We start from the raw sequence: 22,719 nt of genomic DNA, 5'->3' as shown, positions 1-22,719 counted from the left end.
ACTTCTTTATCAATCTATACGATATAAGCATCACTAATTTAATATCCACGTCCACATAAAACACACAATAAAACTTGATGATCAAAATGATGATAACATAACTTGCAAGTGCTTCTAAAACTTCTGAAAATAAATAATAAATAGGATTAATCATGATGGATTCCTAGTCATGCATAAAACAAAATTTTGATTAATATATTTGAAAAATATATTATTTAGTGTGTGTGTGTGAAATAGACATTATGCTAACCAATCAAGTGTTTAACTTTTCTTTTAAAATATATTTCAGGTTCACTAAACATTTAAAATAATATATGTTGTATTAGACAGTAAGTAGATAGATGAGCATTTTCCCAAAAAATTAATGCAGTCGTCGTCCAATATATATGTTGGCCAAGTATTTTCCCCCTTATATAAAAGATATAATGATTGTATACACGAAGAAGAACCTCAAACAATTAAAAACAACAGAATCAAACTTCCTTTCTTCATTGTTCAGGTTTATCAACTTTCTTTATATTTTAAAAAAATCTTGTTAGTTCTTAGTATGATAAAATGCATGTGTGTTTTCTTAAAGTCTTAAACTTGAAAGCATATATATTGTTTAATGTCAGTTTTTATGTCACATCAAAGAATTTAATAGGGAAATTTAAAGGTTTTTTCCTCTACATTTGTAAAACTTTTACATGTTTAAAGTGTAATGTTTCTTTCTTCCTTTATTTCTTTCTTTTTTTCTTCACACACACGGTATATGGGTGCCCCTGTGATACGAAACACGGACACTATTGAAGTATCGTGTATATATGAAGGTCTAATTAAGTTTTATAAAGTAAATATGAAATCATATTATTAAATGATACGATTTTGAGTATTTAGTTTAGCAGAAAATTGATTGTTTACTTAATTTGTTTTTTTTTTTTAAATTGATATCAATTCTAATAACTACAAATTGGAGTTGTAGTTTAACTAATTTATAGTATTTATAATTATAGATAAAGTTAAAAAATAAAGGGCAACAAAAATGAAAAGAGTGAGAAGGAATCTAATCCACTTATCTTAGATTTAAATGATAGAGTTTAATTTAATAATAATAATTGATGAGAAACGCATGAAGGTAATAACCCACTTATAATGACTTTCTCTCTCCACATGCAATACACATGTCAAATCCTCCATAATTTCAAAACGTTACAATTTTTTCATATAACATTTTTTAAGTAAAAAAATCACAATAATAACAAGTGTTTTTTTATCTTTAATATGAATATCCTATTGTTATATAAAAATAAAAAAATATTGGGTTTTTTTATATTGTGTTATTAGTTGTTATTGTGTTTTTAATTAGGTTTTTCTATGCATTGTGTTATAGATTTTGGTCATTGTGTTTTTCAACTGGTTCTCGTATTAAAGATAAAAAATAAAACAAATATTACGTCATTGTGTCTTTTTGTTCGTCATTGTGCTTTTGTACTCAACATTTGTCTTTCTATTTATCACTGTGTTGTAGTCATTGTGTAATACGTTCATGGACTTTTGTTTGTGACTAACATGTGTCATTCACTTAATTTGAGAAAAATAGTATTACGTTCATTGTGTATTACGTTCAAGTCATTGTCTAATATGTAATATTTCCATAGTGTTTTATGTTTCAGGTCGTTGTGTTATATGCATTTACTATTGTGTCTTACATTTCAGATCATTGTGTTATATGTATTCATTATTGTGTTTTACGTTTCTGGTTATTGTGTAATATGTATTTATCATTGTGTCTTAGGTATTAGATAATTTGTTGTTATTTTATCATTATATTTACATATTATTATTACACAACTGTGTTATTAGTATTTAAAAAAACACAATGATGAGTTGAAGGACAATGACGAAACAAACACAATGGTAAGCAAAAAGACACAATGACGTATTTTTTGTTTTAATTTTTATATGACAAAATAGTACTCAAATTAAAGATTAAAAAAACATTTGTTTTATGGTGATTTTTTTTTTAAAAAATATCATATGAAAAAGTTATATGTGTTTTTAGATGATGGAGAAATTAACATGTGACTTGCATGTGCAGAGAAAAAATATGTACTATTACTTTTATATCATTGTTCCTTTGATCTCCACTTGACACATGTCAATTAATTATTACTTCTCACACTTTTTATTTTTGTTGGTCTTTATAGAATACCCTTATAATTATTATTATCAAGTTAATTTTCTCTTTGTATTTAATTACATACTTAACATGTGTGTACAAAAGATAATTAAGTTAGTTAAATTCATGAAAAGACAATTTGTCCCCTTAAACACTTAAAAGTTAATGTAAAAAGACGATCTCGTCCTCCTCAAAAATTAATGTAAAAAGATGATCTCGTCCTCCTCAAATGTATTGTAATACACACAAATAAGTGTATATATATATATATATATATATATATATATATAATAAGGGGTGTCATTTGAAAAAAATAAACTAGTAACTAATGTTGGTCTAGTGGTTAGAGGCATCCTCTCCCAATGTAGAGACGCATGTTCGATTCTCACTTAGAGTAGTTCGAATGATATCTAGGTGAAAGAACGAATTAGGGCTTTAATCTTGGGTTCGAATCCAACACGGGGCGAGGGTATACGGATTACATCCGATTCCCGCGCATCAACGGGGTTCAGTCTCACGACAGTCGAAGAGTTGACCTTGAAAATAGCCCCAAAATGGTATGTATACACGTGAGATTCTCTGTCGTTAAGAAAAAATGAATCCAAACATTGAAGTGGCTTTACGCAAGTTTTAAGTTTTGTGGGTGTAACTAATGTCACACCCCAACCTAAGACGGAAATGTCGGGGCGTGAGCTGATTGCTCACAGCTCTCAAGATTCAAAAATCCCAACAAGATTCAAATAAACAAAATACATCAATCCATAAATAAAACAAATAAAACAAAATTCAAAATTAAATCTTGTATATTCTTTCTAGCATAATAAACCCTAAGTTTCTTCCATTATCCTGATCAATCAAATTATACGGTGACCTGCATATGCGTTAAAAATACAAATAATTTGTCAACACGAGGTTGAGTGAGTAAAACACAAGTTACGTGAAACATATAATAATAAAGAAAAGTGCAAATTGTTTCAAGTGAGATAAGTAATTTAACCAAATGAGCAAGTAAATATGTTATCGGTAAAACCGTTGCCTTACGAAATAGGCATTGGCTACTACGACCTTCGTATTATCATACTAATTTTGAGATTATGATGGACTTCTCCGAATGCGAATCAAATAGAGCATATAAGCATATAACACGTTATACATAAATTGATATACACACATGATCTACAGTTGCAATTGAATATTAATTAATAATAATAATAAAATACCTAGTAACGCATTACGCATATGTCCCCAAAACAATTGAAAATGAGTAAAATAGTGGAGTGAAATACTCATTTTATCAGATGAGCAAAGAGATAATACTATGATAAGAATGAGGACGGTAGATCAAGCTCTGACGATAAATCCTAATAAAGAATGTGTGCGGAAATAATAAGTATAGATAATTGATGGATTGAATAAAGTTGGGAAATTGATGATCAATTATTATTATGTTGATAAATGTGTATTACTTAGATTTATTATTTTTATAGATCTATGAATCTTTAAATATATTTTAACTAATATATCTAATATTATAAATAAAAAAATATTATGTAAAAATACATGTTTATGATATATAAGTATAAAAAGATTAATTTAATCATTTAAATATATAAAATACGTACTTGTTATATATATGTATAAAAGTTAGTTTAATCATTTAATATATATAACCAATTTATTATTTATATAAATTTAAATATTTAAATTTAAACAAGTTTTATTATATTTATATACACATACATATATATGTACGTTTATACACATACATATACATATATATAAGGGTTTTAGTAAATACGTGGAAAAACAACATGTATTCTTTTCGGTTTTTATAAAAAAATTAAATTATTTATCATTTATTATGGTTATTATTAGTTAAAAAGTGATTAATTAACAAAATTACCAAAAATAAAACAAAAGGGGACGGCTGGGGTTCGAACTCGCTTCCAGCCATTCCAGAGTCTTAACCAGGGGTGCACCAGCCAACTGAGCTAGTAGCTAACCTGGTTATAACATCAAACATTTAAGGGGGTGTTTGGGATTCCTTATTTTACCTCCTTATACCTTATTTAAGGCATAAGGTATAAGTTACAAAGTTGTAACTTATACCTTATACACTCACAAAACCTAACTTTCCTAAACACCTTATAACTTATAACTCATAAGTTATAAGGAGTTAAAATAAGGAATCCCAAACACCCCCTAAATATAAACTAACAGATTTATTCCCCAATTCAACATAAACCCTAGAATTCATAATTGATTAAACTAGTTATCGTTTCACGAATTAGTGTTGGGGTTTATGTTAATTGATTATAAACGAACATAAATTATTAAACAATTACCTCTTAACACGTTATATGACTGGTTAATTGGAACGAACATCGACGACTAAACCAAGTGACGAACGGACATGTAGACGTTGATGATAATCTAACTGGGTTGAGGGGTTATGACGACGAGGGTTTGCTGATTATAATTGCAAGTTTAATTGAATTAACATGATCGTTTATATGTATAACAAGATAAATTTAGTGTCGGCTAGGTTAATTAAGTATAACGAATCATTTGTTGATCGATTAACCAAATTAGAACGTCAGTGTGGTGGAAGATGGAACGTATAATATGAATTTTAATATAATTTCCATATTGGTTACGAGAATTAAGGTCCAAGCCATGAAATCGTGTAAACAGTTATGATAAACGGGTCTAGGGTTTGGGTTTGGATTCGGGCAAATGGACTTACAGATTATAATAATATTAATATGTATAATTTGCACTTTAGTCCCTGTAATTTGAAGATGGAAACATATTTGGGTAAAAGCTTAGTTAAGGGTTAGATTTGCAACATGTTGAAAGTTCTAAATATATATTAAATAAATAATTAAGCAATAATATTATGATAATTAGTTTACTCGATAAATGCGGTATTTTTATTGATAGAATAGCCCGAACATATAAGTGGGTCGGGCAACCGTTACAAAACAGAATATGGAAAACCCGAATTATTACAACTAACTTCATAGAATTCATGATCGGTCATTCTGAAAGGTACCAACATCTTTTAGTGGTTCTTGCTTGCCTGGGCATGAAAGCTGCATTGATTTGACTTATTCACTTTCAATGGTGGATCTAGAACAAGATTTCAGGGTTAAGCCAAAAAATTTTATTATCGTAGATTCATGTAAATAATAATAAAAAACGGATGATAATAAATTAATTCAAACCACTACCTAATATATGATCTCTCATCTTCGGCATTTGAAAGTTTGGAATCAAGTCATTACATCGTCTTTAGTTACCTTATCAAATGTTTCTCTTTCAACGGAACAAACTAGAACATTGTTCAAACAAGCTTCATTCATTCAACTATGTAAATTCGTCTTGATAAGCTTCAATTTGGAAAAAAATCTTTCAGCGGTCGCGGTTACAACTAGTAAAACCAACGCTAACTTCAATATCCGATAAACCAAAATAAAAGAAAGATTTTTTATATTTTCCACCATTAGACAAGCAAGGCCACAAATTTTATCAAATTTAACAAATATTTCATCTTTCTTTACAGGGTGAAAGAAAACCTTAAGATCACCTAAAAGACTCTTTTGAACTAAAATTATTCAGATACATCTAAAAAATGTCACTATCTTAGATGTGTCAAACTTACAAAACCAGTCACAAGGATTACCCGACATGTTTTCTAGTAGAACAATTGTTACCTCATTGAATTGATTTCCAAATTTTTGAATTTGCATATTCAAAACCGCATTAAAAATCTCAACTTCAAAATGATGTCAATTAGTAATGAACATAAAAGGCAAATGACGAAGTTGATAATGTGGTGGCGATATGAAGCATTTGGAGAGCTCGTAAAAAACTTATATCTGAGAGCGATCCAATGAAAATCGAAAACTCATCGGCGAGATAAGGATGTTAAGTTTTTCGTGGATAAAAAATAGAGCGAAGTGTTTGGAAATAGATCGATGCCATCCTCGGCGAGATAAAGGTGTTAACTTTGTAATCTTGTGTTCTGGTTGTATCCTGACCCATGCTAGCTTCTTGGTAGGAGGGGCTCCAATTTGTTTGTTTTTACTAAAACTTGTTGTCCAAAAAAGAAAAAAAAGTAATGACAATGTTTTGGTTTCTAGGCTTACCATAAGTTTATGTCATGTCTATCATCTTAATATTGTTTTTTACACAAAGGAAGTGACTTTTTCTAACATCAAAGCAAACTTGTTTTGTCTTAAATTATTCAATGCTCATTTTGATCTATTTATCAACTTTATCGCTTTTGATAGGTCTTTGACTTTTTTTTAAAGATGTTTTGAGAGAGCATTTGTGTGGCCCATCAACTTATGCACTGAAGGCTGAAGGATGATGCTGGAATGCCGATGTTTTTAATTTTATATAACATATTTTATGTTTTTGAAATTTTATTCTATTTTAAATTGTGTGGGCTTTAACTTAATCTGGGTTTCTAAAAAATTTGAGATGAGGTGTTGGGCTTCTAAACATATCTGAGGGTAACTTAATTTTCTTGTAGAGGTAACCCGATATATAAAATGACAAAAACAAAAAAAAATTGCACCACATAATGAAAGTTGAGGAGTTACTCAGGTTACCCCTGCCCCTTAGCTATGTCCACCACTGTTTGCTTCGCCTATTATAACGAAAAACCCCAAGTGTCTGACTCATTCATGCATGCTACATTTGGCTTGGGTGTTAGGGCGATATGGCTCATTTGGTAGAGTGGAAATATAAACATGCTACACGCTCATTTAAACTTAAACCATCATGATGGATGCTTTGAATAAATCATGTAAAGTTTAATAACTAATTTAGATGTATTTTTGAATAAATAATGATCCACTAGACTTGTTCGTTTGTGTTTATTTATGCTAACTTATGTTCATTTGTGTTTACTTACGTTCGTTTACGTTTGTGAGCTATTTGTTTAAGTTTTAAACGAGCGAACATAAATGAATATGTACAAAACAACGTGTTTGATGATACGTTTGTGTTTGGTTAACAATAAATAAATGAACATCAACATGCCCTCATTCATGTTTGTTTGGTTCGTTTAGTAGCCTAATTAACACACTCATTTATTACAAAAATTGAAATCCCCTATGAAACATAATAAATTAGTTTTAACACACTCGTTTCAAATTCAAGTTTTATCTATACTATATATAATACACCAAACAAGGGCAAAATAAGACACCCATTTTTAAGTAAATTACAACTTTTAAAGCTTAAAGTACACCTTATATAGCATGTAAGAGAGGGACAAACTTGTCCACTACAAATTATGTCTTGAAATAGTTACAACATTGCCCCCTCTACTATAATCAACTTTTATAAATATAAGAAATAGTTACTGCCGTGGACATTTATCTTTACCTATACATTCATTTTAATTTTAATTGTAAATATATTCCCACCAACGATTTTACAACGGCCATAACTTTTTCATACGTTAATATTTTTTATAAAAAATTACGTCATAAAAATGAGCATTTTATTGTCTTTAATTTGGGTATGGTATTGCCATAATTTTTCAAATAAAAAAATTAACATATTACGTATGGGCGTTCACAATTCGGTTTTAGCGGTTTTCTAAGTTATGCCGGTGGTTCGATTATTTGTTATTGAGAACCGAAATTGAACCGTAGAAACTTTAAACTAAATCGTTATTAATGGTTTTGGTTTCATGCATTGAGCCTTAATAATAAGTTTACCGTCCAGTCCAGTTTTATATGGCCAAATTTCTGTATAAACCACAAACCAAACTGTTTGCTATGGTTTGAACATTCGGAAATCGATTGACCAAAAGTGATGATTGGTTCAAACGTTTTCAAAGTTTCAAACGAACATGATTACTATGATTTTTTTCTCCGTCGCATCGCGCGGGCACCCGTGTAGTCATAATTAAGGGCTTCGTACACTATGGTTGAGCGGTGGACTTTTTGGCATTAGGTCAACCTTTACCTAACTGAGTCTTTATAAAAAAGTGGGCATGAAGCAATTTTGAAATTGAACCCCACCGGTTTTGAAATCCCGCTAAAATTTTTGGGAAATTCAAATCTGTCGTCCCACTTGGAAGTGAATAATAATAATAATCAAGGAAAGGAAATGGTGGAGTTTGGGCAAAACACAAGCAAGCAAGCGATGGATAATAAGAGCGGCGATCCCCCAAGACTCTTCATCAAAGAAATGGTGATGAACAACTTCAAATCATACGCTGGCGAACAACGCGTCGGCCCATTTCACAAGGTTACTTCAACACTACTTTACTTTTCTCTAGGGTTTGTTGTTATAACTTGAATTTCAAACGTCTACAGAGCTTTTCGGCTGTTGTTGGACCTAACGGCAGTGGAAAAAGTAACGTAATTGACGCCATGTTGTTCGTATTCGGAAAGCGAGCAAAACAGGTTAGCCTTGTGAAATATAATATAATATAATCCAAGGTGGGTATATATTCTAACACTTTCACCATATTCTGCAGATGCGCCTTAATAAGGTGTCGGAGCTTATTCACAATTCGACTAATCACCAGAATCTTAACAGCGCCCGTGTATCCGTTCACTTTCAGGAGATTATTGATCTGGTATGTCAATCTTTTTTTTTTTTTTTAAAGTTGGGTGTGAGTTTGCTACTTAATGGTTTCCTTCGGTTGGTTATAGGATAATGGAGAATATGAAGTTGTTCCAGGAAGTGATTTTGTGATAGCCCGTGAAGCCTTTCGTGATAACTCTTCAAAATACTATATTAACGGGCGTGATAGCAAATTTACCGAGGTTACTAATAAGCTAAAGGGGAAAGGAGTTGACTTGGATAATAATCGCTTCTTGATTCTTCAGGTTCGGGAGTTGGTGCTAGAACATTAATATGTTTTAACTTACAAGTGTTGAATACATGAATTGTGCTTTGTTGAACGTATGCAGGGTGAAGTTGAGCAAATTTCACTTATGAAGCCGAAAGCTCAGGGTCCTCATGATGAAGGCTTTCTTGAATATTTGGAGGATATCATTGGAACCAATAAATACTTGGAGAAAATTGAGGAATCCCATAAGCAGTAAGTTATTATTCATGAGTTTGTTACATTTCTGCCTAGTATCTGTAGGCATGTGGTGGGTCAAAGTTAGGGTTTGTAGGAGACTCATTTGTAAAATCGCTCAAAAGGCTTGGGGCTCACTCAGAGTCAGTTCGTTTGTAAACGAGCTGAGCCTGAGTGCTTGTTGGCTCACTCATTAGGTTTCTTTAGCTGGTTCATTGCTCACTCGCCTGCTTGCTTATTTTGTTATAGCCCATTAAAACAAATATTAATATTTTATAACACAAATTTGTAATATATATGAATTATAAAAGTTTACTAATTATGCAATGTCTATGCTAAAATTGTATATCATAGATCAATATATACAAGTGTAAAACTGAACTTAGAGAATAAAATAAACGAGCCGGCTTGTGCTTTTTTCAAGCTGAGTTCAAGCTCAACGTTTCAGCTCGTTAAGATAAATGAGCTGGATTGCCTATATCGGTTTGTAAACGAGCCGAGCTCAAACCTGGCTTGACTCGTTCACAACCCTACTTTTGGGACCTAAATTCCTCAAAACACCCCACACCTTCTAAACTAAATGTAGATTTGTATCTAAAAGGTATACTGTCGAGTGTTGAGTTAAACTATTGAGTGTCGAGTTGTATCTAACGGGAATGTGTTATTTGCTGTGTTAGGCTTGAAGCTCTGAACGAAAAGAGGTCTGGGGTGGTGCAGATGGTTAAGTTAGCCGATAAAGAAAGAGAAAGCTTAGAGGTTATATCTTATAACATGTCTGTTATATTGTATAGTTACTTTTCACTATTGTTATCATAAATTGTCTAACTTGATTGATAATTTGATATTATCAGACTGTTAAGAATGAAGCAGAAGATTACATGTTGAAAGAATTATCATTATTAAAATGGCAAGAAAAAGCTGTTAAATTTGCTTCTGAGGAAAATTCCGTAAAGTTAGAAGAGATTCAAAAGAACGCGTCTGGTTTGGAAGAAAACTTGGCATCTGAAAGGTGATTATTATTATAAAATTGTTAAATGAAGGTTTTAATATAAATTATGAAATACCAAAAATGCATTTGTCTTTGTTTAGGGAAAAGATTAAGGATAACAAGAAGGCATTGAAGGAGCTTGAAACACTGCATAACAAGTACATGAAAAGACAAGAGGTTTAGTTTAACACATGTGATTACTCTGAACGTTGTTTTTTTCCACATATTATACTTTAACCGTTTTTGTTGTGTTGTTTAAGGAACTGGACACGATGCTTAAACGATGCAAGGATGAATTTAAAGAATTTGAACGACAAGATGTCAAACACAGAGAAGATTTGAAACATGTGAAACAAAAGATTAAGAAAATGGAAGAGAAAGTTGAAAAAGTAGGATCGTATTCCTATATAATAAGATTAGGATTAACTAATTTAGCATTAATCTTCTATTTGTTTATTTTTGTTTTAGGATTCAGCAAAGATTATTGACATTTCAAAGCAGTCTGAAGAGTCGGCTGACGCGATCCCTAAATTGGAGGAAGATATTCCTAAACTGCAAAAAATATTATTGGACGAGGATAAAATATTGGAGGAAATTAAAGAGAGCTCTAAAGGTATATATATAATACAAACTGGATTTTGAATTTGAATGATTGTTAATTGTTTTTATTATCTTTAACAGTTGAAACTGAGGCATTTCGTACTGAGGTTGCTAAAGTTCGTGCTGAACTTAAACCTTGGGAAGAGCAACTGATTGAGCACCAAGGAAAGCTTGAAGTTGCATCAGCCGAAAAACAACTTCTTTCTGAGAAGGTGAGAGACATTTTAAAAACACACTCTGTTTAGAAAAGTAAAATATGTGAATTTTACTTAAATATGAACACACTTTGTTCAAAATAATCAATATATATACACACACACACATATGTGTGTGTGTGCGCGTATAGGGATAGGTTTATTACAAGATACTACATTATTGCAAGAACAAAAAGAACAAACACAAATAGTTTTTTTCCTCCTTATTAATGGCACATCTTTTTTAAAATTGTTTCTTCTTAGTACAAATGTCTATGCTATGTACATACAAAAATCATTAAACTAATTTGTTGATATGTTTTGTTTATTTTTCATTTTTATATGTTCACCATGTGTAGAAATTAAACGGATTTTGTTTAAAATTATTTAGAAAAATAAAAAAGTTGAATAAATGCATTTCAACCATAGTGTTATGTCTTAAAATTCTTTAAGTTTGGAAAAATGAATGATTTATTGTGTTCTTCCGCACAAAAAAACTGTGTTCTATCTAGAACCCTCATGGCGTCATGGACACACAGACACACACTCACACGTGTATTTTTCTCTATGTTTGAATATTATTGATGATTGGCTTCAATACTTGTGTGTTACAGCATGAAGCAGGCCGTGCTGCGTATGTAAATGGCCAGAAACAATTGGATGAGATACAGAAGAGAATTGTAACAAATACTTCAAGAATAGAGGAAATGAAGAACAGATTAAAGAAAAACGAGACCGAATCATCAAAAGCTCATAAAATAGAACAAGTATACAACTTTAGCATCCATAGTCTTTATTTCCTTGCTAATTAGTTGATTACTAAAAATCTCTTTAATTTGTAGGAATGCTTAAAAGAACAAGAGGCGTTAATAACTCGTGAGCAAGCTGCAAGACAAAAACTTACGGATCTTAAATCTGTTATGGAAACCGAAAGGAATCAGGGGTCGGTTTTGAAAGCAGTACTGCAAGCAAAAACTTCAAACTCAATAGAAGGAATCTATGGAAGGATGGGTGATTTGGGAGCTATTGACGGTAAATTTCACTCCAAAAATATGTTTTTTTTATTCATGTGCTTAAAAGTTTCAAACTTGACTTGAGTTATGATTTTAGGGAAGTATGACGTGGCAATTTCAACAGCGGTTCCCGGGCTTGATTATATAGTAGTTGAAACAAGCGCAGCAGCACAAGCATGTGTGGACATGCTTCGCAACAATAATCTTGGTGTTGCTACATTCATGATATTGGTAAGATGCTTCATATTGTATGTTACTTTGTAACCAAGTTGGGGGGTGTAAACAAGCCGGCTCGTTTAACATTCGGGAGCTTGAGTTCAAGCTCGGGTCATGAGTAGTTTTGAAGATTGAGCTCGACTCAGGCTCGGCTTGTTTATTAATTCTCAGTTATTTTATGTCTTCTTTATGTATGTGCGCGCACACACACACACACACTTATATATACATGTATATGTGAGTGCATACATATATTTTTTGAAAATGACCAAGATACCCTCATGTTAAGTACACACATGATTTGACCTAGCGGACAAATTTAACGACCGTTGGGTGGAAAAGACGAAACATGTAAACAAATTTGAACGTAAAGGACAAATTCATGTTATTTCATGAGTTTAAGGACAAATCCTGAAATTCGCTCTAGACCTAAAGGACGAAAGTGTAATTTACTCATATATATATATATATATATATTATAGTTATTTTCATCATAATTTTACATATACATATATACTCATATTAAACAAAAGTTAAATAACTATTAACTAATAGGGGCTCCTTTAGGCTTGCGAGCCAGCTTGAGCTCGATAAGTGAAGCTCGGGCTCGTTTATTAAACAGGCTTATTTTCAGGTTCGAGCGTGTTTAAGTTCGGCTCGATTTGAGCTCTTAGCCAGCTGATCTCAAGTAGCTGATAACTCACGTTTGGTTTGGCTCGTTTTGACCCCTATAAACAACTGTAATAATAGTTTGTAATTTTCTATTATGTTTCTGCAGGAAAAACAAATGAATCAAATGTCTAGAATGAAGGAACGCGTTAGCCCTCCGGAAGGAGTCCCGCGTCTCTTTGATCTAATAAAGGTTCAAGATGAAAGAATGAAACTTGCTTTCTTTGCAGCAATGGGTAACACGGTTGTTGCGAAGGATAAAGATCAGGTATTTTAGCTTACCAAACAAACGATTGAATATGAACAGTTAAACGAACATTGTTTGGTTGGTCGTGTTTGTTCATTATGAAAATGGACGTGTTCTTGTTCGTTTATGTTCGTTTGTAAATAATATAAATGAACTGTTCACGAACATAAACAACTGAAGATAACTGAACATATATGAACGAATATAAATGAACGTAACTGAGCAACTACCTTTTTAATGTAATAGTAAGTATCAATCTGTTGGACCTAAACAATTCATAAAAGTAGACTAAATTGTAATGGACCCATAACAGTAAAAATGGACAGATAAACAAACAAAAGTAAGTAAACGTAAACTGACGAGCATTAATGAATGAACAAGACGTGTTCATGCTCGTTTGTTTATTAAGTAAAGGAATAAACGAACTTTTTGTCAAGCGGTTTATTGGGCGATCGATTTCATTTACAGGCCTACTTGTAGCCTAGCAGTATCAAAGAGTGTATAACAGGTGCCATGTAAAAAATCATTTTTTTGATATATATATTTTTTCTATATCTTATCTAGGCAACCCGCATTGCGTACGGGCCAGATAAAGAATTCAGGCGTGTTGTTACACTTGATGGTGTTCTTATTGAGAAATCCGGGACAATGAGTGGTGGTGGAAAGCCACGTGGCGGTAAGATGGGGACATCTATCAGAGCCGCTAGTGTTTCCGGTGAAGCCATTGAAGAACTTGAAACTGAACTCATTCAAGTATCAGAAAGGTTAAAAAACGTACGACAACAGATTTCTGAAATGGTTAAGCATTACAAGGATTTGGAGAAAGAAAACACGGGTCTTGACATGGAAATAGCCAAAAGTCAACAAGAGGTAACGGTTTCATTTAAATATGTTATGCAAGTTTGAGTTTACTAGGAATTTTGATTCATTTTTCAATGTGACAGATTGAAAGTTTGAATTCTCAACAAAAAGATCTTGCAAAGCAACTTGACTCTCTAAAAGATGCTGCAAAGCCGAGTAAGGCGGAGGTTAATCGTATTGAGGAACTTAAGAAAATTATATCTAAAGAAGAAAAAGAGATCAAACGGTTGACAGATGGTTCAAAGCAACTTAAAGAGAAGGTTGGTATTGCATTATATTCATATATGTATATATATGTATGTGTGGGCGTGTGTCTATAACTCTCTCTATATATATAATTCTATAAAGAGGGAAAATCCTAAGAACTGTGAGAAGCAACCAGGAGCCAGGAGGTGCCACATGTACCAAGGAGGGGTAAAAGGGTCCATTTTTTTATTATTAAAAAGTAATAACTTGAGAAGATCTCAACTCACCGTTGTAAAAATCTTGACTTGCTGTTTTAATTTTTGTAAGTTTTTTATATAGCAATACTATGCTCAAGTCAAATTTAAAAAATGCTCACTTTTATGGTGGACTTTTTAGGATTTTAGTGTGTGTGTATATATATATATTTATATATTTATGTTAATTGCATGTTTAAGCAGTTCATTAACTTAGAGCTCAAATACTGTTTAGGTATTGGAGCTTCAAACCAAAATTGAGAATGCAGGCGGTGAAAGGTTAAAAAACCAGAAGTTAAAGGTTTCCAATATTCAAAATGTAAGTGCAGTAGATTTTATAACCGGTTAAAACGGGTTGGATTGATAAAACTATTAATAGAACAAGTGAGTATGCTGATGTTTTTGCTTCCGTTAGGACATTGATAAAACCAGCACAGAGATCAACCGACTCAAAGTTCAAATAGAAACGGGTCAGAAAATGCTGAAAAAACTAACAAATGGGATTGAAGAATCAAAGAAGGAGAAAGGGAAATTAACTGCTCAAAAGGAAAATTTGCTTGAAACCTTTAAAGAGATTGAGCAGAAAGCATTCAAGGTTCAAGATGATTATAAGAAGACAGAAGAGGTTAGTATTTACTTTTTATTATTATAAATATGAAAGTTACAGTTTAGTTGAATTTGTTTTAAAACAAGTTTTGTTTTGCTTTTGTTTAGCTGATAAGTCAACACAAGGGCGTTCTTGGAAGCGCAAAATCCGACTATGAAACGTTGAAGAAGAGTGTAGACGAGTTGCGGATGTCTGAGGTTTTTAAACTTACAATTGTTAACTTATTGTTTTTTATTTATTTATATATTACAAGAGTTGGTAAAATGGGCGGGCTAGATGGGTTGGTTTGGTTTGGTTTGGTTTGACCAGAAATACTTTTGGTCGTGTTTTCTGTATTTTGGAAATAATTAGGTGTTAAGTATGATTCAAAAAGTTAGAATTAGTTACTTGGTTGGTCCCTCTGGTCTACTCATATTACTGATTTAATACATTTTCTTTTGTAAGTTACACCTCTGGTTCAGTGGATTTCAAAAATAGTAACAGACGGAGTTATCTTTTTTGTTTAATAGGTGTGAAATTACTAAAATTATTATCACAAATAGAAAAAAAAAACATAACTAAATTACGTGTGCGTATATATATGTTTAATAGTAAAGGGGTATTTTGGTCATTTTAAAAAAATATCAGAAAAATGAAAATCTCATACATAAGCAGGGGCTAAATGTGTGACTTTATGAAAATCACATGTACTTTCTGAAAAAATGTATCAAATTTGTAATATGGATAAACCACATGAACCAATGCGTAATTAATTCTAAAATTTATATTGATTTAACGATAGTTCACTTTTTTAAAGTATTCACATTGCGCGGCTTTTGATCTCTTTGACCCGTTGACAAAATAAACAAACTGAATTGACTTGTTTCATAAACGTTATGTAACAGGTTGATGTTGATTATAAGTTACAAGGCATGAAGAAAATGTTAAAAGAACTGGAAATGAAAGAAAAAGGATACAAGAAGAAGCTTGAGGAGTTAAATAACAATCTTTCTAAACATATGGAACAGTAAGTTTTCAGATATCTACTGTTTCTTGAAACATATAATAAAAAATCCAGTTGTCATTTAACTTTTTTCCTATTTTTTTCTTGCAGAATCAAGAAAGATTTAGTGGACCCAGAAAAACTTCAAGCCACACTTGCAGATGAATCGTTTTCTAACGGGTCGGATCTTAAACGGTCGTTAGAAATGGTTGCTTTACTTGAGGCACAAATGAAAGAGATGAACCCTAATCTTGATTCGATCTCTGAGTAAGAAATCACGTTCATATTACAAAATAATCGGTTTCTTTATTTCATATTGTTTTAAACGGTTAACGGATATTTAACTGCTTCCATTCACAGTTACCGGAAAAAAGTAAGTGTCTATAATGAGCGTGTTGAGGAGCTTAATTTGGTAACCAATGAACGCGATGAGACAAAAAAACAATATGATGAGTGGAGAAAGAAAAGGTAAGTTTTGGTGCTTTTGATGTGTGTTCTGAAACTATTTGTTATATAAACATATATTTTTGTACTCATTTGATTTCATTTTCAGGCTGGATGAATTTATGGCAGGGTTTAATACCATATCCTTGAAGTTGAAGGAAATGTACCAGGTTTGTTATAGACGCGCGCACACACAATTTATGGCAGGGTTTAATACCATATCTATGGCTGTAAACTAGCCGAGCCAGCTCGGGCTAGGGCTCAAACGGGCCAGCTTGGCTCGGCATGTTTATTTTAACAAGCTGAAAAGTAGAGCTAATGCTTGAGCCGGCTTGTTAGTTTTATATATTTTTTGAACATTGATATGTAAAAGACATGTCATTTTAACATATTTATAAACTAGAGAATTTATAATATTGTGTGTATTATTTTTGTTTTTGTGTATTATTTTTGTTTTTGAAGCAATTCAAAATACTATATGTATTATTTTCGTTTTTTCATAATTTTGATATGTTATTATTTTTTTACAAATATTGGTTGTTTTTATTATTATGTATATTAAAATCTGGGGTTTAAATTTAACGAGCCAACCGAGCGAGCCACAAGATGAGCGAACCCTGACTTGGGGACCGGCTCACTCACAACCATAATACACATATACAGACATATACACACTTCAGCCGTCTATTATAGTTTACTTTGAACTATTTTTAATTATAACAGATGATTACTCTTGGAGGCGACGCAGAGCTTGAATTGGTGGATTCTTTAGATCCTTTTTCTGAAGGTGTTGTATTTAGTGTCAGACCTCCTAAAAAGAGTTGGAAAAATATTGCAAATTTATCAGGAGGCGAAAAGGTACTTACTATTCGCTCGATTTATAATTTCAAATCTTATTTTCCAATATATAATCATTATTTTAAATTTATCAGACTCTGAGCTCACTAGCACTTGTTTTCGCACTTCACCATTACAAACCGACACCCCTTTATGTCATGGATGAAATCGATGCTGCTTTAGGTATGTTTTTTTATATCATAGGTAACTCTTTATTATTGTTAATATTTATAATCAATAATCATCAAAGTGTATCTAACGCACTCTAATGTTGGTTGATAGATTTTAAGAACGTTTCAATCGTCGGTCATTATGTTAAAGACCGAACAAAGGATGCACAGTTCATCATTATAAGGTCTGTGATCTATAATAGGGCATTTGGTTAATATTGTCTATGTTGTATTAACTATGGTTTACTGTGTGCAGTTTAAGAAACAATATGTTTGAGTTGGCGGATCGACTCGTAGGGATTTATAAAACTGATAACTGCACCAAGAGCATCACTATTAATCCAGGAAGTTTCGTGGTTTGTGAAAAGGCTGCTTAAACTCAAGCATTTGTGAACCTGCATGTTCTGTTTTCATGTTCTTAGGTGGAAATACATGACTAGACAATGCAATTTGCGTGATTGCATTTCTTTGTAGTCAGATGACCTTGTTTTTGCTACTTTATTATGAAGATGTTTGGCTTGATCCTAGTGCATAAACGGAAACAAACACTCTAAACATCCGCATTAATGCTGACCACTTGCCCTTCAACGTGTCAGTAGTGCTGTGCTGGGTTGATTAGTTCAACATGAACATGAAACATGTATTTATTTGTGTAAGAATATCAACCCTAACATACACACTTAAAAATCGTGTAAACAACACTAGGGTGAGCAAAAAACGGTTCGGAACCGTCAGAACCGAGGAACCGGAATCAAACCGGTAGCTCAAAACCGCTATTGTGTGTATCGGTTCGGTTCTCGGTTCTCAGAATTTGCATTAAACGGTTCCCGGTTTGGTTCTAGGTAAAACCGGCGGTTCTAGACTTGGAACCGAAGAACCGGAATATTCAAAACCTTTTAAATAAATTTACCAATCTTCATTTTTTGTAGAGTAACTTATTAACCGCCATACATTCAGTCATTTTTTTAATTCAAATCTTCTTCTCTACGTTCAAGAACTATCAATCATGATCAATTTTGATTTAAGCTATCAAGGTAATTTAATATAAAATGGTATGATCTTTCATTAATCTATCGTTGCTAATGATTTATTTAACTTCAACACTTAGGTTTTAATAAACCGATGTTCATGTTGTAATCTAAATTAGTTTTACCGTGAAAGAAGACATACAATTGTATAAACTTGTTTTGCAAATTGCAAAGTTTGCATAACTCATTTGATAAATAAATGATCGACCGGTTCTAGCCAGAACCGCTTAGCAAGAACCGGCTTTAGCGGTTCTGGAACCGAACCGGTTTACTATAAGAGGTTCCGGTTCTATTTTTCACTCATTTTCGGTTCCGGTTCGGTTTCAGTTCCGGTTCAATTCTCACGGTTCTGAACCGTTGCACAGCCCTAAACAACACGATCTGTTTAGCCCACTTATCCAAATTTATCAAATGGGTTGATGAGTTGGTGGGTAGTAATCATGTTGTAAATATGTTAATTAGATTGTTGGGTAGTAAAAAATGGTTGATAGGTTGATGCGTTGAATTTGTATAGGTTAAACATGTCATCTCGAACACAACCCGTTTGCCGAAACCGGACAGGACACTGCCCTTCTATAGAACTGGTTAGATATAAAAGATACTAAACTTATATTATTTTCATGTCACTGAAAATTGTCAATTCTCAAAAGTTCATTTTAGCAAAAGCAAATTGGTTATATTTGTGAAATGACAAAACTTTGTTTCTCTCATACCAGATTACTAGTAATTATGTTAAAAGTAATCATGCATGATTTCTAGTTATTTGAAAATCCGTGAAACCTCAATAAGTTCGATTGACCCGCTTAGCTTGGGAAGGGATTAACCAAAAAACCCAATGCACATATTCTGTTCAACTGTGAATGCGCTACTGTTTTTTTAAAAAATGAGAGAATTAGATAACGTTAGGTTGCCGTGACAATTGTATTTTTTATAAATATAATTAAAGTATATAAAGAGTTTGGTATGTCAAGATATAGATGGAAATAAAACTATTAAACTTTCTTAAGTGGAGCTTGTCCAACATATAACTAAAATTAATAAGAATCGAACAATATAAGGAATCGACTTCTATTAGATATAAATAAATCACCAAGATCCTTTCCTTAAATCATCCAACCTCCTCTATTATCTGTCTAAACTCAAAACTTTTCCGACATGTTAAACCCAACTTTCCTAAATGCATAAAATCTTTACATGATATGAAAGATATTCGAGTGTGATTTTGTGAAAGGTGCAATACCTTAATCTCGAAAGACAAAAAATGCAAATAAAATTTGTAGAATTATAGGAGCAGTTTAATGCTGTTATTGATGTGAAGACCAAAAGCAAGATTCAATATATTTTCATTACTAGTCTTGATTTATTAATACTACTTCCACTAACAAGCATTACGTAAGAAACTTTCTTAAAGCACTTCCACCCACGTTGAAGAAAAAATAATAAGAGATATTGGTTTTTAATACTTTTAACTTTCACTCGTTGGTAGGTAACACTTTCAGCTAACGATTTGTCTTCTACCACTCCCAACTTGTAACTTCTTTTCTTTTGTCACTCCCGAACTTAACGGACCCTAATCTCGTTAGTTTTTTTTGCTGACGTGGCAATTTTTTTGTTTATGTGGCATGCCATGTGGAAATACCTTATTAAAAAAAAAGAAAAACCTAACTAAAAAACAAATAATATTATATATATACACACACACGCAAACATATATACACCATTACATATACCGGCATTATTCCTTCACCACCGTTTGCGCCACCACATCGGCCTCTACCACCACCGTATTCTGCCACCGCCAGCCTCCACTGCCTTCACCATCACCACCAGCCTTCACCACCACTATCGTAAGCAGCCACATCAACAGCCAAACCCTAGACCATCCGAATTTACTTTGCTAAAATTCAATCTTCGTGTTTACAGGTTGAATACATTAGCATAGGGCTTTTGATCGAACTAAAGAAACGAGTAGAACGCAATGTTTATTACCTTGAATCGTTGCTCTATTGTTAACGGCGGAACTCGCCGAAAAAACGTGACGGCGACGAAAACCTCATTTGAGCTTGGGATTTTGATCAACAACTACCTCATTTATCATTATTCAACCATCCGTCACAACATGCAAACAATAAATTGATTCGAACATGACCCGTAATGATGGAGGCGGTGGAGGTTGTTGTTGGTGGAGAAATCAAGGAAGCTAGCGGAAGGGGTGAAGGTGGTAATAGAGGCTGAAGTGGTGGAGGTATATGGTGGTGTAGACTGTGGCTATGAAATGGTGGTGGTGCTTTTGTATGTATGTTTGTGTATGTGTATATATTATATATTATTTGTTATATATATATATATATAATTTTTTACTAATTAGGTATTTTCCACATTGCATGCCACATAAGCAAAAAAATGCCACGTCAGCATAAAAAACTAACGGGAGTGGTGGGAGACAAATCGTTAGTTGGGAGTAAGACAAAGCCAATCGGCGTTATAGACGACGTATGGTACACCCCTGGCATAAAATATGTTACTCTCAGGTATGCACCTTTTGCTTATATATATATATATATATATAGAAAAAGGTTCAAATAAGAATAAGGAGTTTCATAGGATTGGTAAGAACCAACAATTTTTTGACATTTGGCATTACAAACTATGGTGAAAGAATAATTCTAGGAAACTATGTCGGTTATAGTGATGAAAGAGTAATTCTAGGAAACTATGTCGGTTATTGGTAATTTTAAATCTCAACCATTGATTAACATGATCAAATGGCTATGATTTATTCCTAGTCTTCCTAGGAAACAACTTTTTTTTAGAATAACTTTCCCCTATATATATATATATATGATTGATTTCTTTTGAGAAAAACTTTGAGTTTTAAGAACTCGAAAGAATTCAGCGTAACAATTTTTTTTTAAATTTTTTTACACACATGTAATACGTAAAAAAATAACAGTATTTTTTTACACACCGAATCGACTTATTACACATGTGTAACTAACATTTAAATTTGTGTAATTATCAAAAATCTTTATTCTCTCTCTTGATTAATTTTTAAAACAGATTTATTCTCAACCACATATTCAATACCCATTTAATTGATTGTGTGGTCCATATTGAGTTCTTAAAGTTCTTACAACTCATCAAGTTCTCAAAAATCCTTCCCACACATATATATATATATAGGCATGGGATCCTCCCACACCATAATGGATCCTCACACACCATTTTTTGTCCTATACGGCTCGTATAGGGCTATACGGTCGTATAGGACCTGAATCGTGTCAGAGGTTGTCTGCCATCGTTTATTGTGCCTCGTATAAGCCTATATGGGTCGTATAGGTACATACGGGTCGTATAGGCCTATACGGCCGTATAGACACTTTTTTTTAAAAAAAATGATAACCATATATACAATATATGTGCTTTATACGGGTCGTATTTGGCTCGTTTATAGACACTTTTTTTTAAAAAAAATGATGACCATATATACAATATATGTGATTTATACGGGTCGTATTTGGTTCATATATCTTAACGGGTTTAAATGTTGAGCTCAAGCTTAGCTCGTCAAAAGCTCAAGACTGTCTAGGCATATTTGTTGCTTACATATAATAAAATTTAGGTTTTGTTAACATCTAGTCAACATACATTAAAATAAAAATGCACCCCAAAATTTGAGGTTTTTTTTAAATCGTTTATCGACAGCGATTAAGGCAGTCTGAATGTTTCGGCAAATGTTTTCTATACGATCGTATAGAGCTATACGACCGTATAGCTTTTATTTTCTATACGGTCGTATAGCCCTATACGACCGTATAGCTTTTATGGTTTTGTCTGAATGCAATACGAGACATTTAATGCCTATACAGTCGTATAGGCTGCAAAAAGCTGTTTTTTTGTCCCCTTGTCAGGCATGTGTACCCTATACGGCCGTATAGGCCTATACGAGCCGTATAGGCATGTGGGGGTGGTGTGGGAGGATCACATCCCTATATATATGGATATATATATATATATATATATATATATATATATATATATATGCATATGTAAAGGATAAAATACAAAAATTGATTATCGTACATTAGGTACGCGACATCCTCAACCCTAGATTTCAATTAACACGCGGTGGCAAATTTGTAAATTATTTCAAATCGTTTCCATTCTAATTAACTGTTGCATCTATTCAACCATCGTCACCGCGTCAT

The 22,719-nt window shown here is 32.5% G+C and overlaps 1 protein-coding gene across 1 annotated transcript; it reads left to right on the top strand.

The window, feature by feature from the left end:
• Window positions 1-8,301: 8,301 nt before the first annotated feature.
• LOC143617614 (structural maintenance of chromosomes protein 4-like) lies at window positions 8,302-18,069 on the top strand. The gene is made up of 28 exons (XM_077090120.1): window positions 8,302-8,431; window positions 8,500-8,589; window positions 8,664-8,765; window positions 8,842-9,018; window positions 9,103-9,233; window positions 9,893-9,971; window positions 10,067-10,224; window positions 10,305-10,380; window positions 10,464-10,592; window positions 10,672-10,816; window positions 10,885-11,015; window positions 11,612-11,764; window positions 11,840-12,029; window positions 12,108-12,241; window positions 13,005-13,163; window positions 13,707-14,012; window positions 14,087-14,263; window positions 14,679-14,762; window positions 14,859-15,068; window positions 15,158-15,247; window positions 15,935-16,056; window positions 16,144-16,299; window positions 16,393-16,500; window positions 16,586-16,646; window positions 17,200-17,334; window positions 17,409-17,496; window positions 17,596-17,668; window positions 17,740-18,069. The coding sequence occupies exons 1-28, from the start codon at window positions 8,327-8,329 to the stop codon at window positions 17,858-17,860; spliced, it is 3,690 nt and encodes a 1,229-aa protein (XP_076946235.1). The 5' UTR covers window positions 8,302-8,326; the 3' UTR covers window positions 17,861-18,069.
• The last annotated feature ends 4,650 nt before the right edge of the window (window positions 18,070-22,719 follow it).

This window comes from Bidens hawaiensis, unplaced genomic scaffold (genome assembly GCF_021521415.1).
Source record: "Bidens hawaiensis isolate Kalapana, Puna unplaced genomic scaffold, B.hawaiensis_p1.1 tig00056014_1, whole genome shotgun sequence".
Lineage (NCBI taxonomy): Eukaryota > Viridiplantae > Streptophyta > Magnoliopsida > Asterales > Asteraceae > Bidens > Bidens hawaiensis.
Note: the sequence above shows the minus strand (reverse complement) of the source record. Positions and strands in the feature narration are given on the sequence as shown.

What these genes read in the sequence shown, in the direction of transcription:
- LOC143617614 (XM_077090120.1), top strand. Translation starts at nt 8,327, where the DNA reads ATGGATAATAAGAGCGGCGATCCCCCAAGACTCTTCATCAAAGAAATG. An exon ending in AAGAAAGAGAAAGCTTAGAG is followed by an intron (nt 9,972 to 10,066) that starts GTTATATCTTAT and finishes TGATATTATCAG; the next exon opens with ACTGTTAAGAATGAAGCAGA. An exon ending in TTGCGAAGGATAAAGATCAG is followed by an intron (nt 13,164 to 13,706) that starts GTATTTTAGCTT and finishes TATCTTATCTAG; the next exon opens with GCAACCCGCATTGCGTACGG.